This window comes from Trichoderma harzianum, assembly GCF_003025095.1.
Source record: "Trichoderma harzianum CBS 226.95 unplaced genomic scaffold M431scaffold_5, whole genome shotgun sequence".
Taxonomy (NCBI): Eukaryota; Fungi; Ascomycota; class Sordariomycetes; order Hypocreales; family Hypocreaceae; genus Trichoderma; species Trichoderma harzianum.
Window position 1 is genome coordinate 2,622,564 of NW_020209253.1, and position 18,667 is coordinate 2,641,230.

Here is an 18,667-nt window from a genome sequence, read left to right on the forward strand (position 1 = left end):
CGTTGACCAGACCAATCCGTCATCATGTCCGGCTTAGAGGTTCTGGGGGCCATCACGGGTGTGTTGGGCGTGTTACCAGTTGCTGTAGACGCACTCAAAACTTATAAAAACATCATATCGTCGATAAGGAACGCGGCGCGCGATCTGGCAAGCTTGATTCGAGATCTGGAGACTGAGCAGGTCCGCTTGCAGACGACCTGTGAAGTTCTCCTCGAAGGAATCGCGCCATTCTCCATGATTGACGATATGACTAAAGACCCTTTTGGTGCCACTTGGGAGAAGTACAGCCACCTATTACGCCTACGGCTTTGGGAATCAGAGAGGGAGTTTAAAAACTATACTCTAGACATGCGCGACGCAGCCATGGAATTGAGGGAAAAGCTGTGTATATACGGTGATGGCAGTGTAAGTGCATGTCGAGCCCAAGTTCATCTCACAAGCTAACTTGGCATTTACAATGTTTGCCAGTCTAGACCAACAGATAAGCTCTCTATCATCAGAGAACTCAAGAAGGGAGCATCATTTACGTTGAATAAGAAGGATTACATCGACATTGTATCGCGGATCAAGAGAGGGAACCTGGCCTTGTCTGAACTTGCTAGTAAAAGCCGGGGACTCGAGCCAACCAGGCAAAAACGGTCCCAGACTCGACTGATTAGACTCATTCGAGGGCTTTCCAACGGGATTTTCAACGCCATTCGCAACGCTACAACCTGTGCCTGTGTTGCACCACATCGAGTGTGTCTTGAACTCGCACCAAGGGATGCAATTTTGATTCCCAGCGACGTCGATGATGTCGTTGCGCAAAGCCTCAAGTTTCACGTTGCCTTCGGCTCTGATATTAGTATTGGGAACAAAGACACAGAAGAAGCCTACAATCTTATGAAAGGGCAATTGATGAATCGTTGGAATAACATCTACTTCCGATTAGGAAGTTTTGAGTGTAACAAAACACCGACTCTCTCTCCTTCGCCAAGCACCATTACAGCAAGCACCATTGCAGTGCCCCCCAACACCACCAAAGTCGCCAAGGTTTGTATCATGGCACCGCAACGATAAATCTCTAGGGAAAATAGATGTACAAGCGACGATCTCTCCAGTGAATGCGCCATGTCAGCAGGTAACAGACCTCTGCCGGATGCTCATTGGGAAAAACAAGCAGCCATTCCTGGATTGCTTTGGTTACATAGCTGATACTCCCCGGACCTTTGGCATATACCCTCCAACTTTATATCTGGATGGCTGTGCAATATTGACGCTGAGGGAGCTATTAGAAGGGAAGCAGTCAAAGGTTGCTCGATTCGACTATCCGGAAAAACTAAAGGTAGCACACGCAATCGCAGTCAATACTCTCCATCTTCACAGCACTCAGTGGGTTGAAGAAAGCCTGACTCTCGACAATGTCATCTTCTTCTTGCCCAGCAGCGACGACGACGCTGATATTGTATCCTTGGCTCGCCCATTTGTGGTCAGGAACCTCTTGACTCCGTACAACAAGCAAATCACTTCTTCAAACACATCGCGGCCAGTCAACCTGGCAGTCTTCTCTCTCGGAGCTCTACTCGTCCAAGTCATGATCGGGAGGGTGGAAAGCGCCCTAGAAATGGCGGGGATGATGGACGTCCGTACGGTTCTCTCAAAGCGAGATGCTGGGAAGCGACTGTTTGACCAACTTCTGGAGAGCGGAGGTGCCAACTATAAGTCGGCCGTGGAATGGTGTTTTGACAGTGTGCTTCACGTGGCTGGCTTGCAGAATGATAAGTGCTGCCAGCAGTTTTTCCAGGAGGTGGTGTCGAGGCTTGAAGAAGACGTTCAGCTTCTTTCTGAGAATTAATTGTACTTAATTTGGCCAATAGGACTGGCTCTCGCTGTGTATATAGACCAAATACATTTTTGAAATACATACGAGTCGCGAGTCTTTTGACGATGCTACGTACGACCAGGCAATAATTGTTTGGTGCCACCTCGAGGAGGAAGTATTACGTAGAGGGTAAGAGTTGTCTAATTACATATACAGGGACTCTCATTCTCTCCCATTGTTAAAGACTTTCTGAGTTGACACGTTAAGTTGTGAAAAGGATTGATGAAGCTCGGGTGAGCAAAACTACCCTACATGAAGAAGGTTGAGTTCTCTTTCCCACTGGGATAAATAAAAGAACCAGACGATTTATTTGTCTTGGTAGTTTCTAGCTGCGCACACTAAATCAAACAAATTCCTCTCCCGTTTGATTCATAGGTGTGCTTCCCAGTTGTTCATAAACCAGCCGGCCAAAAGGAAGGATCGGCATCATCAGTATCGAAGCTGTCTACGATTTACAACAGCAAACGACAGGCGGCAGGTTGCACATTTTTTTTTTCGATCAACCATGCAAATCACCGCTTCTACAATATACAGAAAACTCCGGCGTACTGCGTACAAACAATTGAAGGCAGCGGGAGTAACATACAACGGTCCGCCCGTCCGATCCCGTACCGACAGTCCCGAACCCGATGTCGGACACAGAGTCCGGCGTCCGGTCCGGAGCCCCCAGAGGTAATATTGAACTGCAGAATAAAAATTCGATAAATTTCGACAGACATCCGGAGATGTGGAATTATTGCCTCGACTCCATTCACCAGGCCATCAGGCCGCCATTCTTCAATAACGGACAGTCGCCGCCTTGACTAATGGGTTGCACCGTCGAAGAGCACCTGGCGATATCCACTCGTTCATGGCCAGGCGTCTTTTCGCCTTCTCCCAGCCTTGGCCGTGGAGGGCGCCTTTGGTCCTGTTTTGTCCTGTTTTAACTAATAAAGGGCGGAAAACCCGCCGCTTCAGCTATTGTCCGCCTAACCAACTGCCTCGGCTAGCATATTTCCGCGCTCGTTAGTCGCCATTCGTATTTGTGGTTCTGTTCTAGAATCAGGTACTCGTAGCAGCTAGTGAGAGGAGAGAGAAAAAACGAGTTGTTTGTTCGTATCGGCTGAGGTTCAGCTCAGCTCAGCCGACCTTTCCCACTCGGTACTCTCACCAGACCCAGACCCGTCATTAACTCACGGACGTGCACCACCGAACAAACGGCTGAAGTCTCCAGTTTTCCATGCCGAGCCCATCAGACGGCACCAAGTTGGACCGACTAGGATTGTGTCTCTGAGCCACGCGCTGGTTGACTCGTTACCTTGCTTGTTTGGGTAAGAAGCTGATTGCAGATGTAGCCGAGGGCGGCTAACTCGATGAAGCATCTTCATCCAGCCAAGAAATCGCCCAATGCTTGTGGTGTTGACGAGTTGTTTGCCCTTATTTGCCCAGGTGGTTAAGGGCAGGCAAAATGCATTCCCGCAGGACCATCTAGTATGCACAGCGCGAATTTGGCTGTTCTGAGACGAGCTTCGGGTGTGTCAAACCAACGCCAGATGAGCAGGGCTGCGGCCGCGTACTTCCGGTGGAGGAGACTTGGACGCCATCCCGCTCGTTCCCCGGCTTCCCGGGTGTCGGCGCTTGCAAGTCTGCTTACAACCTGGTCGACTGGTAGTTGGCCTAGCTCTGGCACGGAGCAGTACCCACTGGCAGGCGCAGGAAGCACTCCGTACTGTAAGTTTCACCGGTCATAATGGAGTCCTTCTGTCCATTTTGTCTTGAAAGGACAGGAGACCTGCATGCTCCGTATGCTTCTCTGGGGACCACGTTGTCCTTGCTTCATTCGTCCATCAGTCCGTAGCTGCTCGGAATATGGTCCCAAAATCCTCCTCGTCGCCGAGCTCTCCTAAGCGCCGTGCGCTGCTGACATCGGTCGGTCCAGCCCTATCGCAATATTACTGGTATACGATCTTGTATCTTGGCAACGCCGGTCTGTCTTTGTCGGATCACTATCTTCCTTCAGGGGCCTGCGGCGGCTGCTGAGCTCCGTTCACGCTAATGCCTCGCTGAAAAGGAGAGAGGGGCTAGAGGAATAGAGCATATTCCTGACGGCTCCTCCAGAGAAAACTAGAGGTCATCCTTGTCCTCCATATACATACTCCCCTAGCTATCACTACCCTTGTCGTTTTCATGCTTTAGCGGGGTGGCTGCTGCGCCGGCGAGGAATAAAGGAAACAGGGGGTGAAAGGGGTACACACTTGCGCCAAGTACGAGGAGGACCAACACTCCACATGCACGTCGTACAAGGTGGTGGTGGTATTGTGCGAGGGGCACCAGGTACAGTATACTGCGAGTTCCGTATCACCTTGACTGCATGTGATCGGTACGATAAAATGTGACGGTATGTTGCTCACGATGTCAGAGACGAATGCTGCCGTCTCGCCCGGTATTATCTTCATTGCTTCCTCGCGTAGCCGAGCCTGAGCTTCCCAGAAGCATCGCTAACGAATCTTTACCCTTCATGAGTACGAGTATGGAGCACATCGTGGCGCTCGTAGCCTCAGATCCTCGCGTGGCATGGCCTACCCCCTGTCTTGGGTCTCTTAGTACGTGGGGATCCTGTACACCAGAAAGTTTCGTATCTGGGCGTCAGGTCTTCGTGTTCGCGCCACCATGCGAAGTCTACCTGTACAACCTTAATCAGCGTAAGAAACGTTATTGATGGTCCAAAGTCTACTCCCCAGGTTGGCCTTGATCCAGCGTCTAATTGATGCGAGTCGACGTAAGACCTGCATTCGTATCTGGTGTGTGCTCTGCTAGTGTTGTTTAAGATTATATCCAATCAATGTCCCGACAGTTTGGTACAGAGCCACGACAATCCTGTAGGGATTCCGCAGTGCTTACCTACGAAAGCTTGCTCTCATGAATCTCCCTTAGACCAAGCACAGGACTTATGCTGACGCTTGATTCCCAATAGAGCCTGGTGTGTATTGCTCTGCAAGGGCGATGTTATGTGGACTGAGAAATAGTTGGTATTTTGAGTATCAAATCGCGTCACAATGCGTCAACCCTTTCTTTGATCCCACCAGAGCAGCTAGCTTGTGTGGTAGATCTTACTTGTAACCATACCATGCCTTGGCGAAATAGGTTCATTTAAGGCTGCAGCCGGTGAATGTTCATTGTCAGCCCAATTGGTGCCAATTAATGATCCATCTCTCCTAACCTTTATACCATGCATATTTGTCTGCTTATTTTGGCACCCGTGGTCTCTTTTCTTTCTCATTTATGGCTCCCCTTGGTAGTCTGATGAAAATTCCTGCTGTAGAGTCGAGTCAAACTTCAGGGGAGGTGGTAAGCCGGTTGTTTGTTGGATCTGGCTTCAGGAATGACCAATTAGCACGCATGGCTGATGACTTTGGAAGGGCATAGAATGTACTTCAAGAACGCAGATTCATAGAGCTCTGCTCTATTTGATCCCATAGTCATCATCTCTGAATCTACCGTCTTTGTTGCACGACATGATCTTGCTTTGTTCCGAGTCAACAATTTAGGAGGAGTAGGTTCTCCGAGCGTTAATGGAACAAGTTTGTGGAAAGAGCGATATAAACTAGGACGAAATCAGCAATGACGTTCATGTTCTGAATTAACAAAAAAAAATGAAGTAGCCTCACACAGGGGGATGCCTCATAGTACTGAATCAGCCGGGTCTTTCCGTGAAGGATGTTGAGTTGATGTCCCACCGCGGCCATATCCAATGCTGCTTGACTGTTTCTGCGAATGCGCTAATTTGGGTATCGTGTTTGCCAGATTTCTAACAACGCTATAGCGAGTGTAGAGGCGGTAGAAACAACCTGTCTATTTGAGGCTAAAGGGTCGGCCGAAGCTGTCTATCTGGCCTCTGTAAAAGTATCATTTGGGATACCGATATCTCGAAAGCCGATCTCCATTCCGTAATCGCATAAGAGCTGCCAGAGCTGCCAAAGAACCGATCAGTATTTCGTGCTCTGTATTCTGGCGCCGCTCACAAGAAAGATTCACCTGATCCAGATGCCAATCAATATGTACGTTAGCAAGCTTTCATGATACGCGTGCGACATATCGACAGGGCTATATTCAATGGAGGCATACCTAAGTACCCAATGTTGCTCAACTGCTGTCACTGTAGTATTGGCAGATGTTGAAAAGCTCTGGAATTCTAACCCATTGCTCTCTTGAAACCGGCTTTTTGGTTCTTTTGCAGCCGCATTCGTGTTGTATGAAGATGTCAGAATCGTTTTACCGTACCTTCCCGTTCGACTTATCGGGCTATCTACGAAGTACTTGTATCAGTAACACTTTCCGTCAAATCGATAGCAGCAGTTCCTTCCGCCAACTCCTCCAAGCTATTTTACTATCCATCTTCCCTTCTACATCATAAAAATTACATGCATTCTTCCTCGTCAATTGCAATAGTTGGCACATGCCTATGTGCTTGTTACTTTCTCCCACTTTACAGCTCATCTCTGAATGGCTTGCATATTTCATTATTGTGACCTATCTCAAAAAGAAATTGCATGGATCTTTCGATATTGGTGGATCGTCGTAGTGGCGCCTTCACAACCCCAGATGCTAGGAACGCCATTCCGTCTTTCGCCTTGGCTTCTGACAGTGGCGCTGGGTTTCCGAAGCCTCTCAACACTAACGGAGGGGTCTGTTCAGGGTTCAGCGCGGCAGGATGCAAACCACTCCACTCGGAATCATGGTGCCCGTGACAGACCGGGGAGAGATCCTTCTGCGATGCAGACGCGTCCATCGACGGTGGTTTCGCCCAATCAACATACATACTTGGACTCCCGGGATGAGCTTCAGCATCCGAAATGCTACTCTACAGGTACAAGCATACCAACTTTCCCCTCAGCCAGAGAGTGGCCGTCCAACCGCGTCAGTCCATCTTGACTGCTGACAAGGAAGTCGGAGCTAGCGATACTGACCCCTGCACCATCCCTTGCAACCGCAACAACCTTGTTTAACGCCATGCAGAATGGGTGGAATTTGCGCCACGATGAGGTCCCGTCGACAGCCGAATCTCCATTGCAGACGGTGGCGATGAGAAAGGGTCTAAAGCTCCGCGTGGATGCAGTACTCCTTGGCTTAAGATGCCTGGACCGTGATAGCTGCAGACAAGTCTTGCCGGAAGTGCTGGGTAGTGGGGTTTATTGCCCATTGACTGGACAAGTCCGGACCCAGCCTGTGTTGCACTGTCTACGAGTACTCCGTACGGACAACCATTTTCAAACGGATGGATACTGAAAGGCCATTGCCGATGGAGGATGCGATGTACTCGTATTGTCATGTTCCGACCCAGCCGAACTCCGAGAGAAATTTCCAGCCGACCATCACGCGGCAAATCCTCCTAACGTCGCCCGTTTTTGCACGGCTTCAGCTCTTTTTCGCGCTATTGTGGACTCGTCTATTCTCTCAGTAAAACTTCGCCATCCACCAGCGTTAAACCTCATTGGTGTCTAGGCACACACCTATCAGAAGACGAGCCCAAGTAGAGGACAGAAAAGCCGAGACAGGTTAAGATTTCGAACACCCACAAGTTAAACCATACACCTATAAGAGGAGTAGCTGCTATATCTACATTTCCCTACTATATTTATATTTCTCTAGTAACTGCTACTATATCTATGTTTTCCTAGTAATTACTCTTATATTGATATTTTTCTAATAACTGTTATTATAGTTATATTTTGCTACTATATTTATATAATATAGTTCGGGTGCTGGCTGGATAAGTGTTCTACGAGTTGCCGAGGTGCTCATATTACTGAATGTATGTGCATATTCATTCTGCGGTCTCGCTTTTTCTGACCTTTGCTTGCAGCCTTCCCAGAAAAATGGGGAAAGCTGCATTGTGACAGTCTGAAGGAAATATGGCGCACAAGAGCTTGACTTTTGCTTCGAGTCATATGGTTGCTAACGAAACAATCGTCCACAAGTTTGATAATCGACTGTTTTACTATGGAATCATAAGCGGCCTCGTCAATGAGGGCCATGGCATCATCTTCTTCCAGAGATTTGAGGCGGGCAAAGCCAGCTATCAGCAGAACCGGACAAGAGCTTCACCTAGCCACGGAGTTTTCTGAGTGTGGTATACAATCTAGGATCGATTATTGTCCACTAGAAACGCTTCAAACCTGCTCTCGAGTGCTGAGTGAGAATTGCGATGTGTTTCAACAGCCTAGCTAGATAGTACGCGAGTCATTCATGGTCGACATCCGCCTTGGTGTCAAATCCCTTGGAGCCAATCAACTGCCTGGATAATACTACGAGAAGGATCGCGTAGACAAAGCACGTCTCCAATATATCACCCTAATCTATCCGCGGATGTTGGATGAGGCATCGTGTGTGCGACCACTACCCAGGCGCCAATTTAGAGGCGCCGGCAGCCGACAAGCACACGCGGAGGTGGGGATGCGGCGCAGGTGGTGATTCCTGAAATACGGAACAGTTGACCTGGTAGAACTCGCGGAGGATTTGCCTGGCGAAGCCTCCACATTTGGGTTCTCGCTAACAGCACACGATGTTTTGAGTTATGTCAGCGTGGTGTCCTGGATGTCTTGTCATTACGAGCAGTAATCTGTACCCGAAATTGTCTTACCGAGATGTTGGTGTATGTTGGAAGTATGGAGCAACGAGCCTCGAACCACTGGCATGACATGAAAGCCACTATTGAACAATAATACTCCATACTCTATACGGAGTACAAAGGTCAGGGCAAGTGGGAAGACGTGGAGATGGTTGTCATGGACAGACTGGGGCGGTCCATGGAGCAGATCATTCTGGGCCATGCTAATTGGGCGCATGGCCTCGATAGCTGAATGCGCTAACTCGGATGTCTGGCAGGGATGTCGAGCCTCTGCAGACGGCAATGAAAAGGGTTTTGACAAAGCACAACCTTTGAAACCTGACAGAGGCCGGGCAGGGAGAAAGGGGAAGCATTACTCCGTACAACACTTCAGAGATACAACCATATCGTCGGATCTCAGACTATGAATTCTGGCAAAAAAAAAAAAAAAAGGTCATTGCCGGCCGATCAACAAGCCATATATACCTGTGCCGACATCCAAACGCCAAGTCAAGGACCTGCGTGCTTGTACCCAGGCGGCACGGAAGCTGTCTGAAAGAGCACCATCCCAGACACTGGGTCGGCATGGCTGAGCCTTTCCATGATGGCTGCGGCTGGCGCTGGGAATCAGGCCCGGGTTGCCACGGGGCCATGGACCGGGGGAGTGGGGTCTGAGAGGGGTGGATGGATTGTCAGCCCGTGCGCGCGCGCTCTCACCAGCAGTGCAGACTCTTCCGTGGGCACCAGAATCAATCTGTCAAGATCTTACCTTTGCTGATTCCCTGGCTTGCTATGATACGTCCAGGCGAGAGGACGTAAGCAAATGGGCCAAGCTAAACTTTTTTGTTCGAATATTCTGTGCCAAGTGTGAGTAATCCGAACAGAGTTCAGGTACTGCTACTACGGTGGTGCTTCATACAAAGGGTTCTGACAATGGGGTACATGTCCGGTGGCCCCGGCAAAGGAGAAGTCTTTTGTTAGTGGCAGTCATTTGTCTGCCCGCACCACCACCAACACATGACGTGATACTCACAGCGCCTGGAATAACAATGGGCATGGGGGCACTCCTTACTGGCAGGTACTGGGCTGGCATGTCTACCCAACAAGAATCTTCAACCATCTGAACGGTGGTGGGACCCCTAACGATGTCCCAAGTTCACATGGGTTAGCTAATGCGCGGCCGTTGCCAAGTTTTGACTGCTAGCTGTCAAATTCTTGTTAGCTGGTTCAATAGCAAGTGTTGGGGCAAGGAAGAGGATTCAGCTTTGTGACCCAGTCTGTACCAGGCTCGATACTGGACATCTCGTACAAAGCAGCACGCGCTCACTTCCGCGGGAATGGACGGGTCTGCTCGCCACAGAGGACACGGTTGTATCGATACGTCCAAAGATAGAGAGGGCTCATTTAGCGAACGGTATGGCTAAAGGGAAACGGGTCCGCTAAGCGCAACTGATGCAGAGCAGGAACAGATCCTAGTTTGCAGTGTGGATACGTGGCGGCGTCTGCCTCCTGTAGTGAATAACGGGGGAACAGGGAGGTAGATGCTGCTCTGCAACTCTCGTCAAGTACATGGAGGCGCTGTCCACGATCTAGGCGTCTAAGTGAGAATAATCTACGATCAAAGTACGAGTACTCCATACGGCAGTGGCACTACCGGCTACTCTGCCTCGATACAGAAATGACTCGCCACGGCGTTCCAGGACAGCCAATGTAATGTTTTTGAGCATCAAATCTGGCAGGTGGTTGACCAGGGGCGACATTTGGCTGCAACGACAAGCTGCAGAAGCTGGTTATGGAGTTAGCAGGCCAGGCTGTCAAGCAAGAAGCGTCGCACAACAGGGGATTCCATCGATTGGGGCCGCAGTCCTCTATGTCGGCGAACGAGCTGGCTGCTCCGTACCGTAAGGGTTAATGCAGGAGGCAATTGTCCCCGTTTTTGTGTGATTGCAAGTCGCCCGTTTGGGTGTGAGGAATTCCACTCCTACAGGTGTCCGGTGTTTGTCATACAGAGCACGTCGAGTTCAGCTCCATCAAAGGCATCTACCCATGACTCGATGAGGAAAGAAGAAGAGACACAGGCCTCGCCGGTCAGCTTCTGCGGCTAGTATATCACCTGAAATTTAAAAGGCGTGCTAAAATCCCGAAGAGCATACCTCGTACCAGTCTATTCGTCTGTACCGGTCCATGAGGCCTTTTTAGGGGTCCCTTACCCCATGCTTTGGCTTTTCAGCTCCCCATCAAACAGATGTACGGACATGACTAAGAAAAGGTGCGGCTTGCGGTTATACCTTGTACGCGGCACGCCATGATGGAGCATCTCAGCAATTTACTGCTACTACCTGCTACCACTGCTACGACTACCGCTGGTAGCGCTATATTGACGCTCAAGTGAGGGTCTGTCATGTCCTCTCACATGTGCTCGTACTTGTACTAATGGAATAATATGGAGTAGTTGGACAGGCAGTACAGTGCCTCTCTATTCTGATACCTTGGCACTCAGCACTCAGCATTAACCAAGCTTCAATTGTGGGCTCGAGAGTTCTAGACCATCTACTAAGGTTGCTTAGAGTTCTCCAACTGGTCATCGATTTAGTTTCATGGACGCAGACACGTCTTCCCAATTAATGACATTCCATCAAGGGTGCGGCGAGAGGAAACGAGAGTGAGGGCATGCGTATCAAGGAAGCGGTCATCTGTCTCTGCCGCATGACGCAAAACGCATGGTAATCTGGCGACGCAATATGCGGATGCATGTGTGAGCAGCAAAGGAGGAGAGGGACGACAATGCCACGGCCAAGTACAAGCAAGTACTCGTACTGCAGTACGGGAGTCATTGGAGCTAGGACCAGGTACTCCGAACTGGGGGAGGCGAAAACGGGAGATGCATAAAAATCGGAGCATTTACCTGGCCTCGGAGTAGAGGGTGCTTGTGAGCAGGCATTAGGCTTGGGACTGAATACCTGACCATGTAGGTATTGTTCCCATCCAGAGCCGCAAAGGGTATGGAGTGCGTCTGCGCTTCTGGCCTGATTGACTCTTGTGCTAGCTGAAGCATGCTTTCTCCTTTCCTGATTTGTCTTTGTCTCTCACATCACTTGCGTTGTGTTCCCAAGGGATATACGAGTACAGATGGAACAATACTGTCGGCTCTCTTGCCATGAATCACGATCGACCGGGCAGCTAAAAGGGAGGGGGGTATGACTTGGACACATCCTTATCAGACTTGCAGGTACGGAGGCGCATCATGCATATGCATGTACGCAGGCTGGAGAAACTTCCCCTTGGCGCTTTGAGGGAACATGAAAGGAGGAGGGGGGGCAAGAGGTGAGCTACTCGGTACTAGCAGGTTGTTGGATGAGATGGTGGTGGTGGAGGAGGAAGAGATGAGGAGGATAAAGCTTGAGGTGTGAGTGGATATATAAGATGAAGTACCGTGGTTGTAAGTGACGGGTACTCCGCACTCCGTACCGGCAGAGGTGAGATGCGTGCCTTTGCTGTGAGATTTCGAGATTGATTTTGCTGGGGATTGTATTGTCTTGGTATTATCTTGGAGACATGTTTCAAGGGCCTTTTTGAGCGTGTCGTGTCTGAGGAGCAGAGAATGTGAATGTGCTCTTCTCACTGTCGACTGGTGCCCTCGGCTTTGTAGGGCGTGTCTCAAAGGCAAGTACCTGTGCGTACAGCTGCGCGGTGGTCCCTGCGTGCTCTGCGTGTGGCACTGCCTTGTTTCCGCTGTCTTGTACGGGCCAAGTACAAGCAGTCGGGACCGGGCAAGACATTTTCTCGGAAGGCTCGCAATGCGTATGCGTGTCAGTGTGGGAATCTCCTTCGCGCTGGGCTCGATTCTCCACACAGCAGCATGTCTTAGCAGAGGTCTAATGGCCACAGGTACTGCATACTCGGAGACGCTACGCCGCTGCGCCCTGAGGCCAAAGTATCATATACGACACAGGACGAAGGTCGCGTCCTTGTAGATGCGCCGTACCGCACACTAACGCATTGGCCAAGGCAGAAGAGCGCTCGCGGCTGAGAAAACGGTGCATGTCCGAGCTGCCAGGCGGCATCCGGAAGAGCCAGGACGGCACCGTGTCATCTGGAAGGGAGCGCGCACGGAGTACCCCGCGTACGTAAGCCCCTGCATGCGGAAGTACGGCGAACCGTGAAGATGGGCACAGGTACCTTGGCGCCGATGCTCCGTGCGGGATTGTCTTTGTTGTCGCCAACGCCCGTCCGAAACATTCCATGACGCTTTCAGGGATTGGATCCGAGGCCAGGACCGTTTTTGTCTCTGAGCCACGCAAAAGGATAGGCGATTTACACATGATTCAAGAGCGGCCGTTTATTACGAATCTGTGCTTCTACGGTCCAACGGCAGCAAGGCCACCAAGGTACGAGTACGGTGCAGTCCAGCTCAGTACGCGGGCATTTTACGAGAGGCACGCTTTTTGCTTCAAGCTGACAAACTGGAATAAATACGACAGGATACTACTTTACCTACTTCGTACAATACCAAGGCAATGGCACTACTGTGCTGTACATGTACGAGGCCTCGTAGCTTTGCAAGCCCTTCCCGCTGCGTGCCAGCCCGGCCAAGGTGCGGTCCTGGCCAGCCATTCGCCGGAAAGGTTTATTCCTGTTGTTCTCTCACACTGGCCGTCCACACGCCCCCCTACCCACCTGTCGGCACTCCCCTGCAGCAGCTGCAGCAGCTAGCAGCTTGTGACTTTTGAGCAACCCCAGAGAGAAGAGAGAGAGAGAGAGAGAGAGAAGGAGAAGGAGTCAGTCAATGGGCCGTGGGAATAGAGGAGAGGTGCTGGGTTTGTGCTGGGGCTGATGATGGTGATGGTGATGATGGTGCTGTTGAGCACCGTGCAGTACAGACAGAGGGAAGAAGATGATGGGAAAAGCAACACTCAACATACAATCGAGTACCATACGGTACGGTATACCACCGCAGTACCTCGACAGCACCGGATCCCTGGCTTCTCAATTCTTGCTCTGCCTGCATCTCCACCTTCTTTCTCCTCTCCTCTCTGCGGACTAGCACAAGTACAGACTCGGACTCCACCCCCTAGCGACGAGCTGGCGACTTGATCCATGGCTCCGCTTCAGCCCTCCAATCTATGAAAGCGCTAGCCATACAGCTCTCGAACCCGAATGACGGTAGTGCTACCTCGCACCCACACCGGCCCACGACCAGGATCGGGACAAGGCATCAGGTCCCGTCCAAAGCACAAGCACAAGCAGCGCGTGGCTCAGCGACAAGATACCCAAGTCCCAACACCTGGGGCTGCTAAAAACCCAGCCTTGGGGCGCTAGGGAGGGGAAAAAAAACAGAGTTGAGCAGATGGGGAGAAGGCAAACCGTCTTGTAGCGATAACACACTTGTGGGCAGCTTGCGCCAAACAGATTGCTCAGAGCGACGCCAACGACGACGCCGGCCGGAACCACAGGGAAACCTTATTGACTGTGTATTGAGGGAATCTCGGGACGCCAAAAGTACATCCATCAAAAAGCAGCCGCAGTCCCCCCTTCGGCTCACTCCGAGCCCTTTCATCTGGTCTTTTTTCCCCATCAGCTTGCGTGCAGCTCGACGACCCAACTCAAACGCGGCATCCTTGTCTGCAAAAACTCAACTCTCAACACGAAAAAAAGAGTAAAAGACACAAAGGTTGAAAAAAAATTCCAATAAAAAAAAAAGCAAACGAAAGACACAAAGACGAAAAAAAAGCCAAAGACAAGGACGAGAAAGAATACCCCCGATAAACCACCTTTTTGTGCCAACCTTAATTCTAGAGGGCTTTCATCTAGGAATATTAAGGCTTCCGTGGCACTTGGACCTTCTTCTCTCTTTTTCCTTGTCTCCCTCTTTTTTTTTCCTACCACATCCAGGCGTATACAAAAGTCTTACATACGCCCCCCTCGCTTCCTGTGCCGTTCCCGGAAATCGTCTTTCAACCACCTGCTTGTTGTCTCTGGTTACGGATCAAGATTCGACGCCACTCCACCTCAAAAAGCCTTTTTCTTTCCACGGTAGCAGCGAGCCCGGCCTTTTTGGACGCTTCCATCTACAATCTCAGCGCTCGTATATAAGCAACTCGCTCCCAGGCTTCTTTCCCTTGCGGCATCTCTCCGAACTCGTCGTCTCGTTCTATTACCCCCCCTTCGTCAACCGCAATAGAAGAGCAAGTCTGAGACGCCGTATCACTAAAAACGGCTAAAACATCAGCCCAGCACATCCGCCACTCCCGTCTTCGTTGGGCATTCCAGCCAACCATCGTCTGCTGGCGTTGAGGCGCTGCCACTCGCTGCACCCGCTAAGCGCTGCACTCGCCTACCGCGGTCGCCTGCCTGTAGAGGGTAGAGGTACTCGTGCTCAGAGTCGCCGCAACTTCGTATGTCATCCGCTGCTCAACTTCATCCATCACCTTCTTCCCATCATATCACACAGCCTTGTGCCTTGTCAGAGGAACGGCACTTGCCCTCTGATCGAAGCCGAGTACCTGTCTCGGGGCTGCTGTGCATTACCTTGTCTTGGCGCATAGCTCTTGCATGATCATCATCTCGACAAGCCTCAGCCCACCTCCTAGAAACACTTCTACTCGAGAAGCCTCGTGCTGCCACTTGACGCGCTCATTGCCGAATAGAACAAGAGCATCTATCTAACCTCTGAGCAACCAGAAGCCGTTGTGTCGACGATTCGAGCAGCGTCGACTTGATCAACACCTTTTCAAAGCCAGTGCCATGGAATCGGTTCATAACCCGCCGTCAAGTTTTTCGTCCCGACGACCGGCAACTGGCGCTTTGCCTACCTTTTCTCTTCCCCCGCCACAGTCAGAGGTTCCAAGTATGGATGACCACTCTTCCCGACCTCGTTCTTTCTATAGCATCAAGAACATCGATCTAACCCCCCCGTCTTCAGGAGCCAGCGAAGGCCTGAGCCCAGGTTTGTCGAGTGTCCACACAAGCAGTTCGCAAGGTTCTCAAGCCCCAAACACCATGCAGCAATATACATACAACGCCAGCCACGTCCACGGAAGTTGGCCAACTCCTGGCAACCCCTCTTACGGCGTCAACTCGGCTACAGGCCAGCAAACTGCTCCGATGCAGACCGCAGGCGGGCCGTCATATACCGTTAATGCGGCCAACGGAACCCAGCATCCTTTGGGAACAGCAGCCTACGCCCCGCGATCCCTCTATCCCCAGCCCTACGGCACTCAGCGAAGCCCCCAGTCCCCCGCAGCCCCAGGGGAAGCGTCCTATGAACATCATCCTTTTCAGTCTTCCAATGGCCAGGAGAGCCACTCCAGTTTACCGTCAGGGAGCATCACACAGGCGCCGTCCTTGTCCAATGCTCCGGCCCATGCTGAGCCGTACGGACACAGTCGATCTTCTATCAGCGGACCCAGCTACGGCTCTTCGTCGACTGCCCAGCCCCAGCCTGGCTTCTCCTACGCAACCCAGCACTCGCCGAGCAGCCACTCGCCCACGGGAGCGGCACCGCTTCCACGGGGTTTGGGCCAGCACCCACTCCCCTCCATGGCGCCCCCCGGCCCCTATCGCTCCTACCAGACTTACCAGGCACCGATGTCAACGATGGGCGGGCCCGTCATGTCCAACATTCACCAGCCCGGCAGCTCACTCTCGATGATTCCCGGAATGGTTCCTCCTGGCTACGGGGGGGCCCCGGCCATGATGTACCCACACGCGCAACCACAAGCACAGCCTGAACGGCCATTTAAGTGTGATCAATGCGTTCAGTCGTTTAGCCGTAATCACGATTTGAAACGTCACAAGCGCATTCACCTTGCCGTCAAGCCATTCCCGTGTACTTATTGTGCCAAGAGCTTTTCACGAAAGGACGCTCTAAAGGTATGTAGTTGCTATTGTGTTTTCTGTTCTCCCCGTGGTTGTTGACAATTTGCTGCAGAGACACCGATTGGTCAAGGGCTGTGAAAATAAGAGCCACGAGACTTCTGCCGAGAACCCCAGCGCTTCAGACGAAGGGGTCCAGCGAAATGGAGAGGCCGGCTAAGCCGTGACGTTCCGGAGAACCGACCGGGCGACAGGACCGGGGTTTGCTCCGGATGAGGCGAGCAGCTTGTACACTACTATACGCACAAGAGCACCTTGCAACGGCAAGCGAATGCAGGAGATCAGCATGTGGTTGGTTTTGATACCCAATGGAAAAGGGGAGGGGCTCAAAGATGGAGAGATGCAAAGCCCCTCTCAGACGAGGTAAAACATGCATCGGTCTTACAAAAGGGAAACCAAAAAAATTCACACAAGACACACCGGACGAGAAGGTTGTCGCATTTGTTCCATGGATTCTGGGGGAGTTTTTGTTTTGTTCCGGTGTAATTTTTCACCCTGTTCTTTTTTCATTTAATCCTTCTTTAGTATCTTTTTTTTCTTCTCTTTTTCTCTCATCCCTCTTCTGCTTCATATCAGGCGTTTAAAGAGGGAGGGGCCAGGGTTTACTCTATTACAGAGCAAGGTTGGCCAGGCAGGGTTATAGGGAGTGTATAGTCTACGGGATATCGGGTGTAAACAAGGTTCTGGACAAGTCAAGTCAAAGTCAAGAGCATACGGTATGGATGCAAATGGAGTTTTACGGATTTGATGCACAGTCAGCAACAGTAATAAAACCATCTGTCATGGGTACGCTTGTTTCCAGTGGTTGCAGTGACAAGGGGCACGTTTCATCTGCCAGATGCTGGCTCCAAGGAGCGTTCGGCAGATGGATGGGCTCTTGTAGGGCAGAGAAAGGAAAATACAGGCAGATGCCGGAAAACAATGATCCATGTTGACCGCTATGAGTAGACAAGGCAGACTGACAGACAAGGCAAATAACAAACAAGCTACAGGTAAGTAGAACAAGGCAGAAGCTCAGCCGCCAAACCGAAAAGAGAGCGGCTGAAGGCGCTTCGGAAGCGAAATGAGTAAAATGACAACCTGACAAACACCACCTCGCTCGCCTCCCACACACTGAGACGAAGGAGTCTACAAAATGACGACGACTGTGCTGAGCGAAGCAGCTGAAAAAGTGACAAGCAGACGAGAATGCATGTAATCGGTCTCGGTCAAGTCCCTTAGTTTGTACATGATTCGCGGGGCGAAAGAGAAGGGGGCTTGGTTCAAAAGTCAAGCCAGCTCTTAAACTTGAAAGGGTGCTAGTACAAGAGCAGGAACTCTCTTTTTTTAGTGAATTTATGTACTGGGTATTTATGTTTTTTATTTTTTTTATGATTTGATGGCTTTTTAGGAAACTTGTGATTTGCTGCTTCGGCTGGGCCGGTGTGTGGTGTGAATTCTCCGCCCTGGGGGCTGAAAAAAAGGAAAGGGTAAGGGTAGGGGAAGAAAGGCTGAGAGGCGCTGTTTTGAGCTTGAACTTGAAGTGGCGTTTTTTTTTAGGTGTCTGTCTTATGCTCGAAAAGAAAAAGGTTTTGGGGTGGTACGGAAGGAAAAGTACAGAGAGGGAGAGAGGAAGCTGACGCATTTGGGGTGAGAGTTGGGGATGTTGAGTGTGTGTATGTAAGTATGTAGGTATATGGGTGGGATGGTCTTGAGGGGTTTAGTTCTTTATTGTTTAGTGGTTTATTTGAGATGTTTATTCTGTTGAGGCGAAGTTGATTTTTAATGGGGGATTATTAGGGGGGGCGAAGGAGGAGGATGATGAGAGAGGATGAGTGAATTAAGAGAGGGACAGGGAGAGAGAGTGCAGCTGAGTGGCAAAAGATTTCGGGGATTTCTTGGTTGAGGAGGTGTGGCTCGGCTCGATCTTTTTGTCCGTCTTTTGTTATACTTTTAATCTATTATTTTATTTTGCCTTTGTTGTTTTGTCTTCTTGTGTGTGCGTGTGTCTGTGGATGTATTATGTGTTGAGTGTTGAGTTTTTTTTTTCATTTTCTTCCTTCACCAGAGGAACGGAGAGGAGAAATAAGACATGCATTGCATACGTGCTACATCCATCTAAGTTGCCCCATGTGCCACGACTCTTTGCGTCGAATGTGTCATGAGTGTGTCTATATTTTGCTCTTTAAGGCCCCCATGTAGAAAGTACGCGCATGTTGCTGCATTTGGTCATTTTCACTTCACGGGAAAGAAGAAAAAGTCGATATCATGAAGCAGCTAATGCACCTCGTCCTCACCGGTCGAACAGGGTTGTTCTTCCCAACACCCGGGATCAAAGTACACTCCTTCAGCTCTCATAGGCTACG

At 50.6% G+C, this 18,667-nt stretch overlaps 7 protein-coding genes across 7 annotated transcripts; 5 read left to right on the top strand and 2 right to left on the bottom strand.

The window, feature by feature from the left end:
- Positions 1-24: 24 nt before the first annotated feature.
- On the top strand, positions 25-1,834 carry M431DRAFT_481613 (hypothetical protein; the record flags this gene model as incomplete). Its single annotated transcript, XM_024915973.1, has 3 exons — positions 25-405; positions 469-1,032; positions 1,121-1,834. 3 exons carry the CDS (start codon positions 25-27, stop codon positions 1,832-1,834), a joined length of 1,659 nt encoding a protein of 552 aa, XP_024775851.1.
- A 9,234-nt stretch (positions 1,835-11,068) lies between these two features.
- M431DRAFT_494610 (hypothetical protein) lies at positions 11,069-11,281 on the bottom strand (the record flags this gene model as incomplete). The annotated part of the gene is made up of 1 exon (XM_024917269.1): positions 11,069-11,281. The coding sequence occupies one exon, from the start codon at positions 11,279-11,281 to the stop codon at positions 11,069-11,071; it is 213 nt and encodes a 70-aa protein (XP_024775852.1).
- Positions 11,282-12,922: 1,641 nt separating this feature from the next.
- Positions 12,923-13,376, top strand: M431DRAFT_507827 (hypothetical protein). The gene has a single exon (XM_024919020.1). The coding sequence runs from the start codon at positions 12,965-12,967 to the stop codon at positions 13,175-13,177; it is 213 nt and encodes a 70-aa protein (XP_024775853.1). The 5' UTR covers positions 12,923-12,964; the 3' UTR covers positions 13,178-13,376.
- A 40-nt stretch (positions 13,377-13,416) lies between these two features.
- On the top strand, positions 13,417-14,148 carry M431DRAFT_519719 (hypothetical protein). The gene has a single exon (XM_024920397.1). It carries the CDS (start codon positions 13,571-13,573, stop codon positions 13,742-13,744), a length of 174 nt encoding a protein of 57 aa, XP_024775854.1. The 5' UTR covers positions 13,417-13,570; the 3' UTR covers positions 13,745-14,148.
- A 1,298-nt stretch (positions 14,149-15,446) lies between these two features.
- On the top strand, positions 15,447-16,482 carry M431DRAFT_82921 (hypothetical protein; the record flags this gene model as incomplete). The annotated part of the gene is made up of 2 exons (XM_024923237.1): positions 15,447-16,319; positions 16,378-16,482. 2 exons carry the CDS (start codon positions 15,447-15,449, stop codon positions 16,480-16,482), a joined length of 978 nt encoding a protein of 325 aa, XP_024775855.1.
- A 35-nt stretch (positions 16,483-16,517) lies between these two features.
- On the top strand, positions 16,518-16,982 carry M431DRAFT_419898 (hypothetical protein). The gene has a single exon (XM_024915008.1). It carries the CDS (start codon positions 16,631-16,633, stop codon positions 16,904-16,906), a length of 276 nt encoding a protein of 91 aa, XP_024775856.1. The 5' UTR covers positions 16,518-16,630; the 3' UTR covers positions 16,907-16,982.
- On the bottom strand, positions 16,771-18,265 carry M431DRAFT_419862 (hypothetical protein). Its single transcript, XM_024915007.1, has one exon. It carries the CDS (start codon positions 17,944-17,946, stop codon positions 17,059-17,061), a length of 888 nt encoding a protein of 295 aa, XP_024775857.1. The 5' UTR covers positions 17,947-18,265; the 3' UTR covers positions 16,771-17,058.
- Positions 18,266-18,667: the final 402 nt, after the last annotated feature.

Coding starts and splice junctions, on each gene's coding strand:
- M431DRAFT_419862 (XM_024915007.1), bottom strand. CDS start 17,946: ATGCGTCAGCTTCCTCTCTCCCTCTCTGTACTTTTCCTTCCGTACCAC.
- M431DRAFT_519719 (XM_024920397.1), top strand. CDS start 13,571: ATGAAAGCGCTAGCCATACAGCTCTCGAACCCGAATGACGGTAGTGCT.
- M431DRAFT_419898 (XM_024915008.1), top strand. CDS start 16,631: ATGGAAAAGGGGAGGGGCTCAAAGATGGAGAGATGCAAAGCCCCTCTC.
- M431DRAFT_507827 (XM_024919020.1), top strand. CDS start 12,965: ATGGCACTACTGTGCTGTACATGTACGAGGCCTCGTAGCTTTGCAAGC.